A 19,359-nucleotide genomic window follows, 5' to 3' on the forward strand; every position below is an offset into this window, starting at 1 on the left:
ATTCATAGACAGGGAGACAGTACTATATGTGCTTACAATATTCATGGAAAGAAACAAGGAGACAGTACTATGTTTGCCTCCATTATTCAAAGAAAGAGACAAGGAGACAGTACTGTAACTACATTATTTATAGAAAGAGACACACAGTTCTATCAGTGCTTACATTAGTCTTAGAAAGAGATGAGGATACAGTATTATCTGTGCCTACATTATTCATAGAAAGAGACTAGGACACAGTACTATCTTTGCCTACATTATTCATAGAAACAAGGAGACAGTACTATCTCTGCCTACATTATTCAAAGAAAGAGACAAGAGACAGTACTGCCTGTACCTACATTATTCATAGCAAGAGATAAGGAGACAGTTCTCTCTGTGCCTATATTAGTCATAGAAAGAGACAAAAAGACAGTAGTATCTGTGCCTACATTGTTCAAAGAAAGAGACAAGGGGTCAGTACTGTCTATGCCTACATTATTCACCAAAAAAAGACAAGGAGACCATACTGTCTGTGCCTACATTATTCATAGAAAGAGACAAGGAGAAAGTATTATCTGTCACTCTTTACAGTTATTCGCCAAAAAACCTGCCTCCATTAAAGCGAATGGAGCTGGGAGCCACAGTGCAGCCAGAACTTCAGAAGAATGCGCAGCCACGCCCTTATATAGAATGTTGGCGTGTCACAATGCAGCCAGGGAAAAAGACAAACACAGACAGGGAAAGAGGCAGACACAGACAGGGTAAAAAACAGACATAGACAGAGTAAGAGACAGACACAGACAAAGACAGACTGACGGGGAAAGAGACAGACAGGGAAAGAGAGAAACAGGTTAAGAGACAGACACAGACAAAGAGACAGACACAGGGAAACAGACAGACGGAAAGAGAGGGAAAGAGACAGACAAAGACAGACACAGGGAAAGAGAGGGAAAGAGACAGACAGAGAAAGAAACAGACATAGACAGGGTAAGAGACAGACACAAAGAGACAGACACAGACAAAGAGACAGACTGACAGGGAAAGAGACAGACAGGGAAAGTGAGGGAAAGAGACAGACAGAGAAAGAAACAGACATAGACAGGGTAAGAGACAGACACAAAGAGACAGACACAGACAAAGAGACAGACTGACAGGGAAAGAGACAGACAGGGAAAGTGAGGGAAAGAGACAGACAGGGAAAGTGACAGAGATAGACCGGGAAAGAGACAGACAGACAAAGATAGAGAGAGAGACAGAGAGATATGTACAGAGGGGGAGCCAGCCATTATAATTACATTTCTATCTAAAGTATGCAGAGAAAAATGCCTTGCAATCAATGAAGATTCTTCTCACTTCCTATCATGATAGAGCGAGAGAAGAGGCAGCACTATGTGTCTAGGCCAGTTATAGGAGGGGCAGGGAGACAGCATGGTCTGTGCCTATGCCTATGCCATATGTAGGAAGAGACGGGGAGGCAGTACTATCTGTGTATTGGTCAATTATAGGGAGTGACAGGGAGGCAGCACTATATGCTAAGGTCAATTTGTAGGGACAGCGAGGGAATCTGTACTCTCTATTCCTATGTCAATTTTAGAGACAGGGAGGTAGTACTATGTGTTTTGGTTATAGGGAGAGACAGGGATGGAGTACTATCTGTGCATTTATCATTTACAGGAAGTACCTATGTGTTATTTTTTTTTTGGTGAGACGGGGAAGGCTTAGAACAAGAAGCGTGAGCTATTCATCAGTTGTGTGTTAGTTTAGGATTATTGACACCTTTCCATTCTTAGTGATTTTCGCACACATGATGCAAGGCGTCCTTTTATACTTTTACGATTGTTGTGAATTCAGAATTATGGACCTACTAGCTGTACTCCCCGGCTTCGCCCGGGTTAATAATTGCTGTTAACAAAATAGAATGTATTAACAAAAATGTATTCTGCACACAAAAACCACAAAACAAATAGATAGAAATGTAATTATAATGTCTGTCTCCCCCTCTGTATATATATCTCTGTCTCTTTCCCTCTCTTTCCCTGTCTGTCTGTCTCTTTCCCTGTCAGTCTGTCTCTTTGCCTGTGTCTGTCTCTTTGTGTCTGTCTCTTACCCTGTCTATGTCTGTTTCTTTCTCTGTCTGTTTCCCTCTCTTTCCGTCTGTCTGTTTCCCTGTGTCTGTCTCTTTGTCTGTGTCTGTCTCTTTACCTGTGTGTGTCTGTCTCTTAACCTGTTTCTCTCTTTCCCTGTCTGTCTCTTTCCCTGTCAGTCTGTCTCTTTGCCTGTGCCTGTCTCTTTGTGTCTGTCTCTTACTCTGTCTATGTTTGTTTTTTTTCCCTGTCTGTGTCTGCCTCTTTCCCTGTCTGTGTCTGTCTCTTTCCCTGGCTGCATTGTGACACGCCAACATTCCATATAAGGGCGTGGCTGCGCATTCTTCTGACGTTCTGGCTGCACTGTGGCTCCCAGCTCCATTCGCTTTAATGGATGCAGGTTTTTTGGCGAATAATTGTAAAGCGCGGGGTTAAAATTTCCCCTCCAAAACTTAGCCTATGACGCTCTTGGGGTCCAGACTTGTGAGTGTGCAACATTTTGTGGCTGTAGCTGCGACGGTACGGATGCCAATCCCTGGCAAACACACATACATACATACATACATACATACATACATACATACATACATACATACATACATACATACATACACACATTCAGCTTTATATATTAGATAGGTGACCTTTCCATTTTTCGGCAGTGCCTGTATGGGAGAAGGACACGTAGAGGGGCTTCACAGCTCTTTTACATGTGCTCTTCCCTTCCAGTAATTATTCCTGCCCGGTGAGCGCAGATGAGCATGGTTTTTGCTACTTTATCTAATTGGTGCTCAGGGTCTCATTATTTTTTGCTCACAATGAAGGATCCAATTGTAATATATGATGTCTGTCCTGATTTCTCAGAAGCAGTCGCAGAGCCATCCGGAGCAGCGCTCATGCAGGACGCGGCCGCAGGACGAGGCAATTACCAATAACCAAAGCGACATCAGAAGATCAAGGTGCCAGCTCGACGCTTCTCAGGAGACCGCCGGGACCGGCAGGGTCGTCATCGAAAACCTTAAGACTACTGTAAAGGAAATCACATTAAGTAGGAACTCGCTGAAAGCCGAGAATCTGCACCTCTTACAGGAACTGAGGGATTGTCAGAAGCGGTGCCAGGTAATGACAATGATGGAAGGCAGCACACATCCACCAGCGATGGTCCCGTCAAGTCCAATCAGAAGGACGGGTCATTACCACGTCATCTCCCCTTCAGAGCCCGCCGTACTGGATAGATGACCCATGCCACAGTCCTGGTGTTTCTAAAGGGCGTCTGTCACCCCCAAAACGCTTTTTAGAATAGCTATACAGTGATATAGAGAGGTTCACCCCTATAAAAAAAAAATCAGTCTAGCAGTGTCATCGTTTCGGGTTCAGCGCTAGTGAAATTAACTTAATTCATATGCAAATTAGGGGGCTTGGGTGCACCCATAGGAACAGCGTTATAACCCGTCCTCCCTTCCCGATTAGTTTGTGATGGTTAGCGCTCACTTGCAGAGCGAATGCTGTCACGCCGGTGTGCGCATGGATACTAACTGTGCCAGTCGCTTGCGCACAAAAATACTGGGAGCGTTCTCCTCCCTTGACCCTCTCTAATGATACTGCTCGTACACCTGGAAGGCTAGCGTGCGGCGTCCACAAAGAGCCAGGTAGGAGAACGTGCCCAGACACTATGTACGCGTGCATATGCAGCCGGCACAGCCAGTATCACAGCCCCCACTTGCTGGATCAGTGGGACAAGGATTCACCCCTGCTTCCTGGATCAGAGGGACATGAACCCATCCTCACTTCTTGGAGCACAGGGACAAAGGCCCACCCCTCTTCTTGGATTAGAGCAACAAGGACCCATTCCATCGATCAGAGGGACAAGGGACAACATCCATTTCCTGGAGCAGAGGGAACAAAGACCTGCTCCCCGAAGTCAAAGGTCAAGGATCCGCTTCTGCTCCCCAGATCAGAGTGACAAGGATCTGCCCCCACTCCTTGAAGCAGGGGGACAAGGGCCCATTCCCAGGAGCTGAGTGACAATGACCCATCCCGGATCCCTGGAGCCGAGGGACAAGCACCATATCGCGCTCCATGGAATAGAGGGACAAGGACCCATCTCCGCTTCCTGAAGCAGGGAAACAAGGACCTGCTTCCTGGAGCAGGGGGACAAGGATCTGCCCCAACTTCCAGGAGCAGGGGGACAAGGACCTGTCCCCACTTCCAGGAGCAGGGGGACAAGGACCTGCCCCCACTTCCTGGAGCTGGGGGACTAGGACCTGCTCCCACTTCCTGGATCCGGGGGACAAGGACCTGCTCCCACTTCCTGGATCCGGGGGACAAGGACCTGCTCCCACTTCCTGGATCCGGGGGACAAGGACCTGCTCCCACTTCCTGGATCCGGGGGACAAGGACCTGCTCCCACTTCCTGGATCAGAGGGACAAGGTCCTGCTCCCACTTCCTGAATCAGAGGGACAAGGTCCTGCTCCCACTTCCTGGATCAGAGGGACAAGGTCCTGCTCCCACTTCCTGAATCAGAGGGACAAGGTCCTGCTCCCACTTCCTGAATCAGAGGGACAAGGTCCTGCTCCCACTTCCTGAATCAGAGGGACAAGGTCCTGCTCCCACTACCTGGATCAGGGGGACAAGGACCTGCTCCCACTTCTTGGATCAGAGGTTCAATGACCTGCTCCCACTTTTTGAATCAGAGGGACAAGGTCCTGCTCCCACTTCCTGGATCCGGGGGACAAGGACCTGCTCCCACTTCCTGGATCAGAGGGACAAGGACCTGCCCCCACTTCCTGAATCAGAGGGACAAGGTCCTGCTCCCACTTCCTGGATCAGAGGGACAAGGTCCTGCTCCCACTTCCTGGATCAGAGGGACAAGGACCTGCTCCCACTTCCTGGATCAGAGGGACAAGGACCTGCTCCCACTTCCTGGATCCGGGGGACAAGGACCTGCCCCCACTTCCTGGATCAGAGGGACAAGGTCCTGCCCCCACTTCCTGGAGCAGGAGGACAAGGTCCTGCCCCCACTTCCTGGAGCAGGAGGACAAGGACCTGCCCCCACTTCCTGGAGCAGGAGGACAAGGACCTGCCCCCACTTCCTGGAGCAGGAGGACAAGGACCTGCCCCCACTTCCTGGAGCAGGAGGACAAGGACCTGCCCCCACTTCCTGGAGCAGGAGGACAAGGACCTGCCCCCACTTCCTAGAGCAGAAGGACAAGGACCTGCCCCCACTTCCTGGAGCAGGCGGACAAAGACCTGTCCCCACCTTGTTTGGGGGTAAGATGACGTAATTTATAGAAAGTGATTTGCAGGTTGATCTTATTTGATATATAACATGATAAATGAACAAAATGCAGGGTCATGTGTGGTATGTTCTTGCTGTCTGGCTATTATAGAAAGACAAGGTGAGAAGAATGAGGTGAGGCTGTCGCACGTCAGTGGAGGTCTCAATAAACCGATAACTTCAGCATGGATCCAGCTTGGAATAAAATCTGTGGCCCATTACGGTGTATATGTGATTGCCTAGGTAGATGGCATTGACCCTATGTCACAACCATCCTAGCCGGATTTATCAATGTAAAACCTGCGGCGTGCTTAGATGAGATCTCTGCTTCTCCTACACATGCATAGTAATGGGCTCGTATCGACTCCAGCTTTTACAGCTTTCTCTTCAATAAAGCCTCTGATCAGTTGTCTCCTTTATAATGGTGTAACAACCTCGCAAATTAGCTAGAGAATCAATTTCCTCTTTATCACTTGACCCCCAGAGGATGGAGAGCAAACTCTCCGAAGCCACGACTGAACTTCAGGCACATGAGGACCTCTCCAGGGCCACGGAGCCGGATCAGAGGCCTCCGCACACAATTACTTCAGAGAAGGATCGAGAAAATAAGCTCAGGTATGATAAGCAGCTCACCCAACAGCCAACCGCAGCCCATGGGGTTATCAGACACCCCCTGCTTTACAACCAATCTCTGGTTACGCCTCAAAAATTAAAGGGAACATGTCAGGACAGTTTTATTTTACTATGTTGGGACAGGTCATAAAAAAAGAATAAAAATGGTACCTGTCTTGTAGTTATCTGATGTACCAGCGCTGAGAAATCCAGGCTTGAAGCAATACGCATTTTAGCCAGGAAGTGCATTGGGGCATGTCCATGCACTTACAGTACATAGACACGCCCACTAATGCACTTACAGGCTAATTTGCATGTAACTTCGAATTTCAGTTTCTCAGAGCTGGTGCATATTATTACTACAAGAAAGGTATCGTTTTTATTCTCATTCTGTGGCCTGTTGGATTCCTAAAATTGTCCAGATAGGTTTAAGGGTTAATTAGGCAGTGACAGAGTTTGCATTTTTTTTCTTACTCTGTTAGATGTACTAACCATAGACAGGCCGGATCTGCCAGGTCTATTTTAACTCAAAGATTGTAGTCCCAAAACACACTGCACCTTAATATAAGGTCCATATAACCTGTCCCTTATTATAATGTCCATATAAGCTGCCCCTTAATATAATGCCCATATAACCTCCCCCTTAATATACTGTCCATATAACCTGCCCCTTAATATACTGTCCATATAACCTGTCCCTTAATATACTGTCCGTATAACCTGCCCCTTATTATAATGTCCATACAGTATAACCTGTCCCTTGATATACTGTCCATATAACCTGCCCCTTAATATACTGTCCATATAACCTGTCCCTTATTATAATGTCCATATAACCTGCCCCTTAATATAATGCCCATATAACCTCCCCCTTAATATACTGTCCATATAACCTGCCCCTTAATATACTGTCCATATAACCTGTCCCTTATTATAATGTCCATATAACCTGCCTCTTAATATAAGGCCCATATAGCCTCCCCCTTAATATACTGTCCATATAACCTGCCCCTTAATATACTGTCCATATAACCTGTCCCTTATTATAATGTCCATATAACCTGCCTCTTAATATAAGGCCCATATAACCTGCCCCTTAATATACTGTCCATATAAACTGCCCCTTAATATACTGTCCATATAACCTGCCCCTTAATATACTGTCCATATAACCTGCCCCTTTTATATAATGTTTATTTAACCTAATGGGTAGACTGAAGTGTGAGGAAATCTTTTTATTTCTTTGTTTCTGTGTATTATATTTGCTTGGATATCATCCTTTTCTATGTTTTTCAGGTCTCAAGAATCAGACGTGTTCATAAAGGAGAAGACGAAGGTTCAAAAGAGATTAAAACTGTCTCCTTGCAAAGAAGATCAGGTAACGTAACGGTAGAAGCTTGATATTTGCTCAGTATCAAAAATTCCAGAATGTGACTCCTCCGGATAATAAAGCTTTGATGAGGTGATGTTTATCCATGACCACAATGTCAGGGTTTAACAGTTTGCATTCTTTTTATTGTACCTTGTAAAGGTGAGTGTAGGCGTAGGCATCGTGTTCCTGCTGCCGGTGGTATTCTCCATCCTTTGTAGCTTCGCTTGCACAGGACGGTAGGAATAACTGCACATTACCTTGCTGAATCCTTTTACTCTGTGTGTTTTCTCCTACACTGGATTGTGGGGTCAGGCCCTTCTTGTACTGGATCTCCCTTGAGACTCACGCCTGGGAGCCGGCTGTATGGGAGGCGGAAACACGAACAGTGAGCTCTAGTGGCTCTGTTCTCTATGACTTTTTATTATTGTTAAACAAAACCTCAAAAGTATGCTATAGCCCATGGGCGATTTTCAATCAGACCGATGCTCGGCCCAGGAAAAGCAATAACAGCAGCGTGCAGCATTCTAGTATAATATAAAGCACGATAGTGCATGCAAAAAAGGCAACTTTTGTTCCCATTGTCACCCACCTGTTCCCAGTCCACTAAACCTCTTTGTTCTTAATGGTGGGCTTTGCACGTTGCGGTCTTTGCAAGTCTGCGGTCTTCCTGGCAGTCTGCAGCTTCCAGTTCTACATCTACCTACTTGACTGTGGTTTCCAGTATCCCACAACTTGTTAGCGGTCTTCAAGACGTCTCCTGTTTGTCGCGGCTTCCAGTTTTTCAGCTACCTACTTGCCTTTGGTTTCCAATTTCTGTCTGCCTGCCGTTTCCGGTATCCCTATCTACCAGCCTGCTGTTTCTAGTATTGCAACCTGCCTGTGGTTTCCAGGACATCTTCCTGGCTGTCTGCGGCCTCCATGGTATTCAGACTTTCTTCTGATTTTGTCTGCTACCTGTCCTTGGTCTTGTAGGACCTCTTCCACACGTCTTCCTCCGCTTTTCAGGACGTCTTCCTGACTGTCTTCAGCTTCCATGGTATTACGGCTAAGACTTTCTAGTTACTACGGAGTTGTGTCTGCTACCTGTCTGCAGTTTCCAGTATCGCACTACTTGCCAGCTGTTTCCTGCATCCACCGTCTGCCTGCGGTCTCCATTCTCCCTGTTGCCTGTGCACTGGGTGCTTCACCCATCTGCTATATATATATATATATATATATATATATATATATATATATATATATATATATATATATATATATATATATATATATATATATATATATATATATATATATATATATATATTTAGAAATTAAAAACAATCTAGAAAAAGAGATGGTGATTTTAATTATTACAAAAAAAAAATAAGTTATACATTCCTGTTATTTCAGGTTGTCTTGGAAAGTCTGTAATATAGTCTTCTTTATAGGCTAAAATACCAATTGTTGCAGGCGTCGTAACCTGAATGTAGATACGAGAAGTGTCTGTTATCTCGGAGGAATTCACTATGAATCTCTGTCTTCAGACAAACTGTTTACAGGCGTTCAAGTGGCCGTATGAAGTGACAGATGGATGTGCAGATTGTGCTCCTCTCCATCATGTAACATCAAGAGCTCTGCGTGTAAACAGGGATCTGTGTAATGTGCTAATCGGGACATAATGTGTCTGTCTGCCTAACGACGCCGCGCCTGTCTGTCTGACGCCGCTGCACCTTCCTTGTCTGCCTAACGACGCCGCGCCTGTCTGTCTGACGCCGCTGCACCTTCCTTGTCTGCCTAACGACGACACGCCTGTCTGTCTGACGCCACTGCACCTGCCTTGTCTAGCGAAGCATAGCCTTCCTTGTCTGGCGCCGCAGCGCCTTCCTTGTCTGGCGACGCAGCGCCTTCCTTGTCTGGCGACGCAGCGCCTTCCTTGTCTGGCGACGCAGCGGCTTCCTTGTCTGGCGACGCAGCGGCTTCCTTGTCTGGCGACGCAGCGGCTTCCTTGTCTGGCGACGCAGCGCCTTCCTTGTCTGGCGACGCAGCGCCTTCCTTGTCTGATGCCGCAAGCGTCAAAGTGGCCATATGTAGTGACAGATGGATGTGCAGATTGTGCTCCTCTCTGTCATGTAACATCAAGAGCTCTGCGTGTAAACAGGGAACCGTGTAATGTGCTAATCGGGACATAATGTGTCTGTCTGCCTAACGACACCGCGCCTGTCTGTCTGACGACGCAGCGCCTTCCTTTTCTGGCGACGCAGCGCATTCCTTTTCTGGCGACGCAGCGCCTTCCTTTTCTGGCGACGCAGCGCCTTCCTTTTCTGGCGACACAGCGCCTGTCTGAAGACACCGTGCCTGTCTGTCTGGCGACACCGCTCTCGCCTCGTCTGGCGACACCGCTCTCGCCTCGTCTGGCGACACCGCTCTCGCCTCGTCTGGCCGCACCGCTCTCGCCTCGTCTGGCGGCACCGCTCCCGCCTCGTCTGGCGGCACCGCTCCCGCCTCGTCTGGTGGCACCTCTCCCGCCTCGTCTGGCGACACCGCTCCCGCCTCGTCTGGCGACACCGCTCCCGCCGTGTCTGACTTCTGGTTCTCTTTCGGTCCATAAAGTGGGCTCTAGAGTTGAGCAAATATATTCACAGGACCCTGGTTCATCACCCACATTGGTAATATGTGGTTGCTGGAGCCTTATGAACCCCCTACTTCCCGCCAGTATCCCCTGCACAGCTTCTGATTTGTAGGATCAGTGCAGCATCATGTGTGCGTCACCCCTCAACTCAGGCCACATCAGCGGTCCATGGCTGCCAAATAAGAGTCATTGGCCGGAAGTAGAAGATTCCAATGGCTCTTATTTGGCAGCCATGGACTACCGATGTGGCCACTGGACTAGGGTCCTGCAAATCCCTTTGCTCATCTCTTGTAGACCCTAATATAGTCAAGTCTCGGGAGGAATTCTTAAGTCGCTTTTCAGGCAGGATCTTAAAGTTTGTGGTTGATCCAAAAAATTTTAGGATGTTTCCTCATGATGTCCATAGTGGGTTTTATTGTAGAATGACTGCTGAAGTTCACACATGTTGTGAAGGTTCAACCCACCCAAGAGGACGCCTACACAGGAGACTTGCTGATGGGACAATCCACCCATGTGTCATAGGCCTGAGAAAGACCCCCCCCCTCTTTCTCAGGCCTATGACACAGGGGTGGATTGTGCCTTTTTTTTTCTTTTTATATTTCATGTGAAGTCCACAAAGTTGTTATTTCAATACTCTGTAAAGCCCACAGGCCAAAACATGGGCTAAAACCACGATATATTGCAATCAGTAAGCCCCTGCAATTCCTCACTTCACCTTTGGGGGTGCTGCAGGAATAGTGAACACCTGCTCATGAGCTCCTTGCAGATTACAGGTCACTGTCGGGTTCTTCACTATATGGTCACCTCGTTTTCAGGGGGTGATCCTGACCAAAAAACGGATTGTTCAGAGCGGACAACCTTTAGGCTATGTTCACACAGGGTTTTCTTTTATTGTTAACGGATCCAGATGAAATCGGTCATTTAAAAACGGACAAAAAAAATTGTGTCTGGAGAACGTTTTTGCCAACAGATCTCTGCTTGATCCATTCTATCAGATGATCACCACACACAGGAACTTGGACTTTTTTGGCATATTTAAGACCCGCATATAAGACCAATGTGCCGATTCATCAATCAGTTTTTGCCAGAATTCCAAAATTTTGGATTTTTTAACCCTGGGTAGCTCCAAAAACTTTCCGAACGATTGGCAGAGTTCAGCTGGTAGGGGGCACAGTTCCAGTCCCTGATGTACATTTATCAATTTCTCTACCACGCGCTTTAAGACCCCAGGACGAAACGCTTAATGAATCAATGTTAATAGTGATTTCGTAGAACTGGCGCAATGGGAGATTGCTGTAGCGATGGGAGCAAACATGTTGCTTTCTACTTCCACTGTAGTTGGCCTTCCCCAACCCGAAATGACCAATAACAGTAGATGGCCCTTCCCAAAATCCACTGGTAGGCAAATCTAATCAAAGACCACGGCCAATTGAGCACACGAAAACCGGCACATAGCCCTAGAGTGGAACGTTAGGGACTAAGTAGTGTCCAACGCGCCCAAAACTCCATGCGTAACTCAATTTTCCATTATTCCAAAAATTTGGAGTCTTCGAGGGTCTCATCTCAAGGACCCAATCGTTCATATCTTTGGATGTCCCTTGAATCAAGATTTACTCTTGGGATGAACCAAGCTTAACACAATAAGTGTAGCAGGCTCCGGATGTGTTGAGCGTTTCATCCGCAGCATGATTTAGAGGGGGCGAGGGTCGTATATACGGCCATAAATCATGAGGGTGCTGATGTCATTGGCAGCATCAGCATTCCTGCTGCTACGTCTGCTTCCTTCTAGTTGTCAAAGGTGCATTTTGTAATCAATCAAAGTAAGCCTTACATCCCCGAGCCAGTAGCGCATTACGTAATAAGACTGAAAATTGTCTCTGAATCTTCGAGAATGAAGATTTCATCCTTATTCATTGACGGATTAAACTGGGTTTTCCAGAACTTGGAGGTTGACAAACCGACTGGGACACAGTTTAGATGGATGGTGACAAGCTGGAAATTGTAAAGGACTTCAACCTACTCGAATCAGTGATCACTCAAGATGCAGCGAAGACACCGGAAGTCAATAGGAGAATAGCTATGGGCAAATCAAAAATGAAGTCACTGGAGAAGTTCCTCAAATCAACGAACAATTCACTGGTGACGAAGACACAGCTCGTACATAGTCTGGTCTCGGATCGTACATAGTCTGGTCTCGGATCGTACATAGTCTGGTCTCGGATCGTACATAGTCTGGTCTCGGATCGTACATAGTCTGGTCTCGGATCGTACATAGTCTGGTCTTTTCTGTAGTCACATATGGATGTGAAACCTGGGCGATGAAGAAACAAGACGAAGAAGAATCAACACCTTCGAAACGTGGTGCTGGAGAAGGATGTTTTCAATACCATGGCTGGCAAATCAAATATGGAACAAATCAAGCCAGACAGTTCACTCGAAATAAGGATCACCAAGCTACGACTTGCCTACTCTGGACAGATTATATGAAGAGCAATCACTGAAGAAGGATATCATGGTGGGAAAAAATAGAAGGAACAAGGAGAACAGGAAGACCAACAATCAAGATAAAGGTGGAGAAGACCGTGGTGGACCTTTCTAGGCTGCACCAGGATCGATATACCTACAGAGTGTTCATCCATCAAGTCACCATGGCTGGAGGCCATTACATAATAATAAAATAGCTTTAAAATTAGTCAATATTAGAGGGGTTGGGACCTTCCGCCCTTGAGCTGTTTGCAGGTCCCACGCAGCCAAAAGCAAAGAGTGTAAGGGCCTGAGACACCACCTTGCCATACATTGTTGCCATCCTCGGATACTACAGCCTAACTTCCATTAAGTTCAATGAGAGCTGAGCTGCAGTACCGAAAAACATCCACTTCGCAGTGTATGCAGAGGTGGTGTCTCGTCTCTGTACTCTAGGGATCACCGTGTTCCTTCCTGAACCAGAAATAGGATTGATTATCCCACCTAATGACTGAATAAAGCTTCGTTTTGAGGAAAGCAGGATACATGACAAGCAGGTCCTGTGACGGGGACTTTACTTACCCTCTGATAGGATTCACTTGTACAACATGAGTGAGGAGAGAGACGCCTATGCTGAGAAAAGGGTAGTAAAGGATACTCACCTGCATTTAAAGGATATCTGAAAACAAGTTTTTGCTATGTAATCTGAGAGCAGCATGATGAAGGTGCCAAGACCCTGATTCCAGTGATGTATCACTTACTGGGCTGTGTATTGTTGTTTCCATAAAATCAGTATTTTATCAGCAGGAGATTATCACTACAGGACTAGGAGTCTCGTGCCTCCTAGTCCTGCTGCTCTATGCAACCCCGCCCCCAACACTGATTGGCTGCTGTCTGTATACATTTACCAATCAGTGGTGTGGGCGGGGTTTGTGCTCTATTTATCAGTAGCTTTTGTTTTTTACTTCATCTTGAAATATTTCAACAGACTTTTTTTTTTTTTTTTTTGTTTTTAGGGTTTTTTTGCGCCAGATTCTTCAAAATAGCACAAATGGCTTATGAATTTTGCACAAAAGTAAAAAAAAATGCTGTTTAGTGTTTTTCTTTTTGCGGCTTTTTAGGTCTACAGTGATGCCAAATTTGTGCCAAAACTCCTGGTGTACATAAAATCACTCTGTAGAGGAGACAAGCATATAAGGGCAAAAATGTGTCTTTTAAAAAAAAAAAAAAAAAAGAGAGAGAAATATATATAAAAAATATGACTATAGAAAAAAAAAAATATATATAATATATATATAAAAATATATTTATATATAAATACGCGTTTCGGCTAATAGTGAGCCTTTTTTCACAGATGTGAAAAAAGGCTCACTATTAGCCGAAACGCGTATTTACGCCTGTATATTATGATGGAATAAACTACAAAAATATTTCAGAAGATTTGGAGTGCCGGTCCTTTGTATTAATTATACTGTGGATGCCTTCCTTGGACACGTGCACCTTGAAGGATTGTGTGCCACCTGGAACTTCTGTTTCTTATATATATATATATATATATATATATATATATATATATATATATATATATATATATATATATACCTTTTTTTTCCTATAGTCATATATATATATATATATATATATATATATATATATATATATATATATATTTATACTTTATACTTTTTTTTTTTTTTTATTCTTAAAAAAAAAAAAAGTTGATTTAATCAGCTGAAAACATCTGGAAATCTAAAACCCCTTAACAAAATGAACAAAAAATAAGCAAAAAAAAAAATTAGAAAAGGTGCAAATTATAGGAAGACTAAGGGTGCACATAAAAAAAAAAACCAGGAAAAAATAGAAGAAAAATAAACACAATTGCAATAATGAATTGGGCCCAATGATACGGTAACACCACCAAATAAAACCCCCCACGACTGTAATTGGGGTCAGGTATTTTATGCTGCTGTCAGACCATGCACTTTACTTTTTTGAGGGTTTTTTTTTTGTAATTTTTTTTTTTTTTTAAGGTTGAAAAAGATTTCTTCATAAAAGAGAGCAGAGGTATCGGCCTTGAACAACTGCGGGCGGACGTCTCGGACCTGACTGAACGCCTACATCAGAAGGATATTACCATAGCAACCATAAGCCGGAAAGTCTCCAGATTGGAGCGAGAGTTGGACATGAAAGAGCACGGGGATGTGCACCGACAGGTACAAAACTTTGCCTCTTTCCCCCTCGTCTGCCATTGCCAAAAGGGATTTCTAATTTTACATTGGAAAATACTTTTTATTTACCCTTTTTTTTTTTTTTTTGTATATAACTTTTAGTTGTACTGTCCCTCAGTTATTCCTCCTGGAAATGTATGGTTACCAATCTCCTCTTCCCATAAACAGTTAATGTCCAATAAGTGCTGACCGTGTCAGACGGTGTAGTTGTCGAGGGGGGTGATGGCAGCCACCGGTGTAAGGTCAATGATACCAAATACTAATGACATGGAGGGAACGTCACTGTGCAGAAAAGGAGAAGAATGCCTGAAATCATTCTCTCTCTCATTATTCTGGCATGTGGCAAATAGAAATAATTTTGGTTCCTAATTGACCGAAAACTGGAAAGGTTTATTCTGATTTCATGTCAGATAGTGAGAAAAACCTGCAGATGTGTCTACATAGAGAGCAGAGGGAAAAACCTGCAGATGTGTCTGTATAGAGAGAGGAGAGAAAAACCTGCAGATGTGTCTGTATAGAGAGAGGAGAGAAAAACCTGCAGATGTGTCTACATAGAGAGCGGAGGGTAAAACCTGCAGATGTGTCTGTATAGAGAGCGGAGGGAAAAACCTGCAGATATGTCTGTATAGAGAGCAGAGGGAAAAACCTGCAGATGTGTCTTTATAGAGAGCAGAGGGAAAAACCTGCAGATGTGTCTGTATAGAGAGCAGAGGGAAAAACCTGCAGATGTGTCTTTATAGAGAGCAGAGGGAAAAACCTGCAGATGTGTATGTATAGAGAGCGGAGGGAAAAACCTGCAGATGTGTCTTTATAGAGAGCAGAGGGAAAAACTTGCAGATGTGTATGTATAGAGAGCGGAGGGAAAAACCTGCAGATGTGTCTGTATAGAGAGCGGAGAGAAAAACCTGCAGATGTGTCTGTATAGAGAGCGGAGGGAAAAACCTGCAGATGTGTCTGTATAGAGAGCGGAGGGAAAAACCTGCAGATGTGTAGTTCATGCTCTTTTGGTCGTCTGAGTCTCGGCATTTCTTCTTTGCAGACAGGACTTTGTACAGAAATACATTTTATGGTCTTGTATCAGAGCAATATTCTTTCTGCTGTCTCTCCTCTGCACACCATCGATGACCGTGGCAGAGCTCCATGGTTTGAATAGAGGCCGCAGATGGTACTACATGCTCCCTTGTATGGGCTTGTGTTGGAGACAGCTTGCAGTACCATTTATGACCACTACATCATGCAATGTTTCACTTCCTCTGCGCCACACCACTTCCTCTGCGCCGCACCACTTCCTCTGCGCCGCACCACTTCCTCTGCGCCGCACCACTTCCTGCGCGCCACACCACTTCCTGCGCGCCGCACCACTTCCTGCGCGCCGCACCACTTCCTGCGCGCCGCACCACTTCCTGCTCGCCATAGCACATCCATCAGTTGAAGATGGGGATGCCGGGAGTCGAACACCCAGCAAACTAATACTGACCGCCTATCCTGGGGATCAATAGTGAAGTCCCAAACAATCTCCTCAGTCACTATAGAACTCTCCGATGTATTTATATTTTAATTTTTCACAATTTTTAAGATTGGTGCTTGCTGATGGTGAATGGAACACTTTGTGCTCACATCCAGATACTAAAGACCTCCGGGGTCCAGTACTACTTACAGCTAAGAGTTTGCATTTGTTGTTGCTTCCAGTCTGAGCAATCCTCTGTGAGCGAAACCGGCTGAACTCAGCATGATGTATTTCATTTGAAAAACTTTTACATTTCATATAGTTGTAATCACCTTTTCACTTGTGAGCCAGTCTGATTATAATAGTTTTATTCTCTGACAGCAAACAGAGATCAGCACAATGGAAGACCTCTCTGCACATATGCGCAATTCGGACTCTTAAAAAGCAAGAGATGAGGGTTACCACAAGAGGTTACAGTGTCGAAAATGGCGAGTTTACTGCCATTATTGACGGTTGCCGCCAGTGGTGAGAATTGCCGCCATTGGTGAGGGTTGCCGCCAGTATCGAGGGTTGCCGCCATTGGTGAGGGTTGCCTCCAGTATCGAGGGTTGCCTCCAGTATCGAGGGTTGCCTCCAGTGGTGAGGGTTGCCCTCCAGTGGTGAGGGTTGCTCTCCAGTATTGAAGGTTGCTTTCCAGTATTGAAGGTTGCCCTCCAGTATTGAAGGTTGCCCTCCAGTATTGAAGGTTGCCCTCCAGTATTGAGGGTTGCCTTCAGTATTGAGGGTTGCCTTCAGTATTGAGGGTTGCCTCCAGTATTGAAGGTTGCCCTCCAGTATTGAGGGTTGCCTTCAGTATTGAGGGTTGCCTTCAGTATTGAGGGTTGCCTTCAGTATTGAGGGTTTCCTTCAGTATTGAGGGTTGCCTTCAGTATTGAAGGTTGCCTCCAGTATTGAAGGTTGCCTCCAGTATTGAAGGTTGCCTCCAGTATTGAAGGTTGTCTCCAGTATTGAGGGTTGTCTCCAGTATTGAAGGTTGCCTCCAGTATTGAGGGTTGTCTCCAGTATTGAGGGTTGTCTCCAGTGTCGAGGGTTGTCTCCAGTGTCGAGGGTTGTCTCCAGTGTCGAGGGTTGTCTCCAGTGTCGAGGGTTGTCTCCAGTGTCGAGGGTTGCCTCCAGTGTCGAGGGTTGCCTCCAGTGTCGAGGGCTGCCTCCAGTGTCGAGGGCTGCCTCCAGTGTCGAGGGTTGCCTCCAGTGTCGAGGGTTGCCTCCAGTGTCGAGGGTTGCCTCCAGTGTCGAGGGTTGCCTCCAGTGTCGAGGGTTGCCTCCAGTGTCGAGGGTTGCCTCCAGTGTCGAGGGTTGCCTCCAGTGTCGAGGGTTGCCTCCAGTGTCGAGGGTTGCCTCCAGTGTCGAGGGTTGCCTCCAGTGTCGAGGGTTGCCTCCAGTGTCGAGGGTTGCCTCCAGTGTCGAGGGTTGCCTCCAGTGTCGAGGGTTGCCTCCAGTGTCGAGGGTTGCCTCCAGTGTCGAGGGTTGCCTCCAGTGTCGAGGGTTGCCTCCAGTGTCGAGGGTTGCCTCCAGTGTCGAGGGTTGCCTCCAGTGTCGAGGGTTGCCTCCAGTGTCGAGGGTTGCCTCCAGTGTCGAGGGTTGCCTCCAGTGTCGAGGGTTGCCTCCATTGTCGAGGGTTGCCTCCAGTGTCGAGGGTTGCCTCCAGTGTCGAGGGTTGCCTCCAGTGTCGAGGGTTGCCTCCAGTGTCGAGGGTTGCCTCCAGTGTCGAGGGTTGCCTCCAGTGTCGAGGGTTGCCTCCAGTGTCGAGGGTTGCCTCCAGTGTCGAGGGTTGCCTCCAGTATCGAGGGTTGCCTCCAGTATCGAGGGTTGCCTCCAGTATCGAGGGTTGCCTCCAGTATCGAGGGTTGCCTCCAGTATCGAGGGTTGCCTCCAGTATCGAGGGTTGCCTCCAGTATCGAGGGTTGCCTCTAGTATCGAGGGTTGCCTCTAGTATCGAGGGTTGCCTCCAGTATCGAGGGTTGCCTCCAGTGTCGAGGGTTGCCTCCAGTATCGAGGGTTGCCTCCAGTATCGAGGGTTGCCTCCAGTATCGAGGGTTGCCTCCAGTATCGAGGGTTGCCTCCAGTATCGAGGGTTACCAATGGACTGGGATGGCTGCTGGATCATGAGCCTTGAAGAACGTTTAGATGTGATTGCTATGAACAGGACAATCTTTAGGTCTAACTACAACTCCGAGGGGCTCAGTCACAATGCTTCACTCTGTCCATGTAAAATAGAGGCGCTGTTTTTGGAGAAAAAGTGGACTTGTATTTATTTTGTTTTTCAAGTCTCTCGTCTCCCACTTTATTTATCGAATACGTTTGTGCACAAACTCTGCAGTCAAAGGGTTACATCTCCGTCCCGCTTCCCCGATCTCATTCTGAAGCCGTGAGCGAGGAGACAGAGCTGTCAATTACGGAGGGAAAACAGGGCTGTAATTGGGCTGCATTCATCCGCCGTGCCAACATAAACCTAACAATAGTGTATCGTGCGTCTGAGCAAACCTTTGATGCCCGGAGAATCATATCCCACATCCAGAGACGCTTGGTCCCCCCCAACCTCTCTCTGCGTCCCCGCGCCTCCCCGCCTCCGATGTGATTCCATATTCATCAATCCACAGAACTGCTGGAAAGCCTACAAAGTACTGGTTTTATCTATAAGGCCATAAAAAACGACAGCCATGATAAATGACCGAGTGTCACTTGTTCGGCTGAATGGAGGCGTCTTCAGGACTTTCATTGGCAGGTGCCGAGACGGAGACTTTCATCTCTGTGTGAAGCTTTCTCCAAAGTTTTTTTTTTTTTTTTTTTCTGCTGCTGATAAATTTGCAGTGAAGAAAGGACGGACTGTGCCGAATTTATATTTAATACGTCTTATTACATCGAGGATCATCTACAGAAGTGAGACTTGTTTGGCCGTTGCATTCGTTAGGAAGATGCTCGTCTTTTTACTATTCTCTAGATGGGATGAAAATCCTAGACCGGCGCTGAGACCTTCACCGATAACGGAGAAATGATGACCCTTGCCCGCCGGACCACCAAAGCCAGGAGGAGTTAAGCCAAGACGCAGGATCTGCTTACAAAGTTTCTGGCACTGATTGAGATCCCGATGTGTCCGGCTATCATTGTCACTCCGATAAATGGAGCGGCAGGGCACCGGCGCAAGTGGTCACTCCTCCAGAGTCTTGGCCATTCACCCAGGAGAGCATAGGAGACACAAGTCCCTTGATGTGGTGTTGGGGTTTG

At 46.4% G+C, this 19,359-nt stretch overlaps 1 protein-coding gene across 2 annotated transcripts in view; it reads left to right on the top strand.

Annotated features, from left to right (window-relative positions):
• Positions 1-19,359, top strand: part of DEUP1 (deuterosome assembly protein 1) — a 60,501-nt gene that overhangs the window by 28,236 nt on the left and 12,906 nt on the right. The window contains exons 7-10 of one of the 2 annotated variants that reach the window (XM_075334717.1): positions 2,928-3,182; positions 5,826-5,956; positions 7,250-7,331; positions 14,430-14,612. In XM_075334717.1, coding sequence (XP_075190832.1) covers positions 2,928-3,182; positions 5,826-5,956; positions 7,250-7,331; positions 14,430-14,612 — 651 coding nt within the window. The remainder of the gene's footprint in view (positions 1-2,927; positions 3,183-5,825; positions 5,957-7,249; positions 7,332-14,429; positions 14,613-19,359) is intronic. The other variant, XM_075334718.1, reaches the window with a different exon arrangement.

This window comes from Anomaloglossus baeobatrachus, chromosome 2 (assembly GCF_048569485.1).
Source record: "Anomaloglossus baeobatrachus isolate aAnoBae1 chromosome 2, aAnoBae1.hap1, whole genome shotgun sequence".
Lineage (NCBI taxonomy): Eukaryota > Metazoa > Chordata > Amphibia > Anura > Aromobatidae > Anomaloglossus > Anomaloglossus baeobatrachus.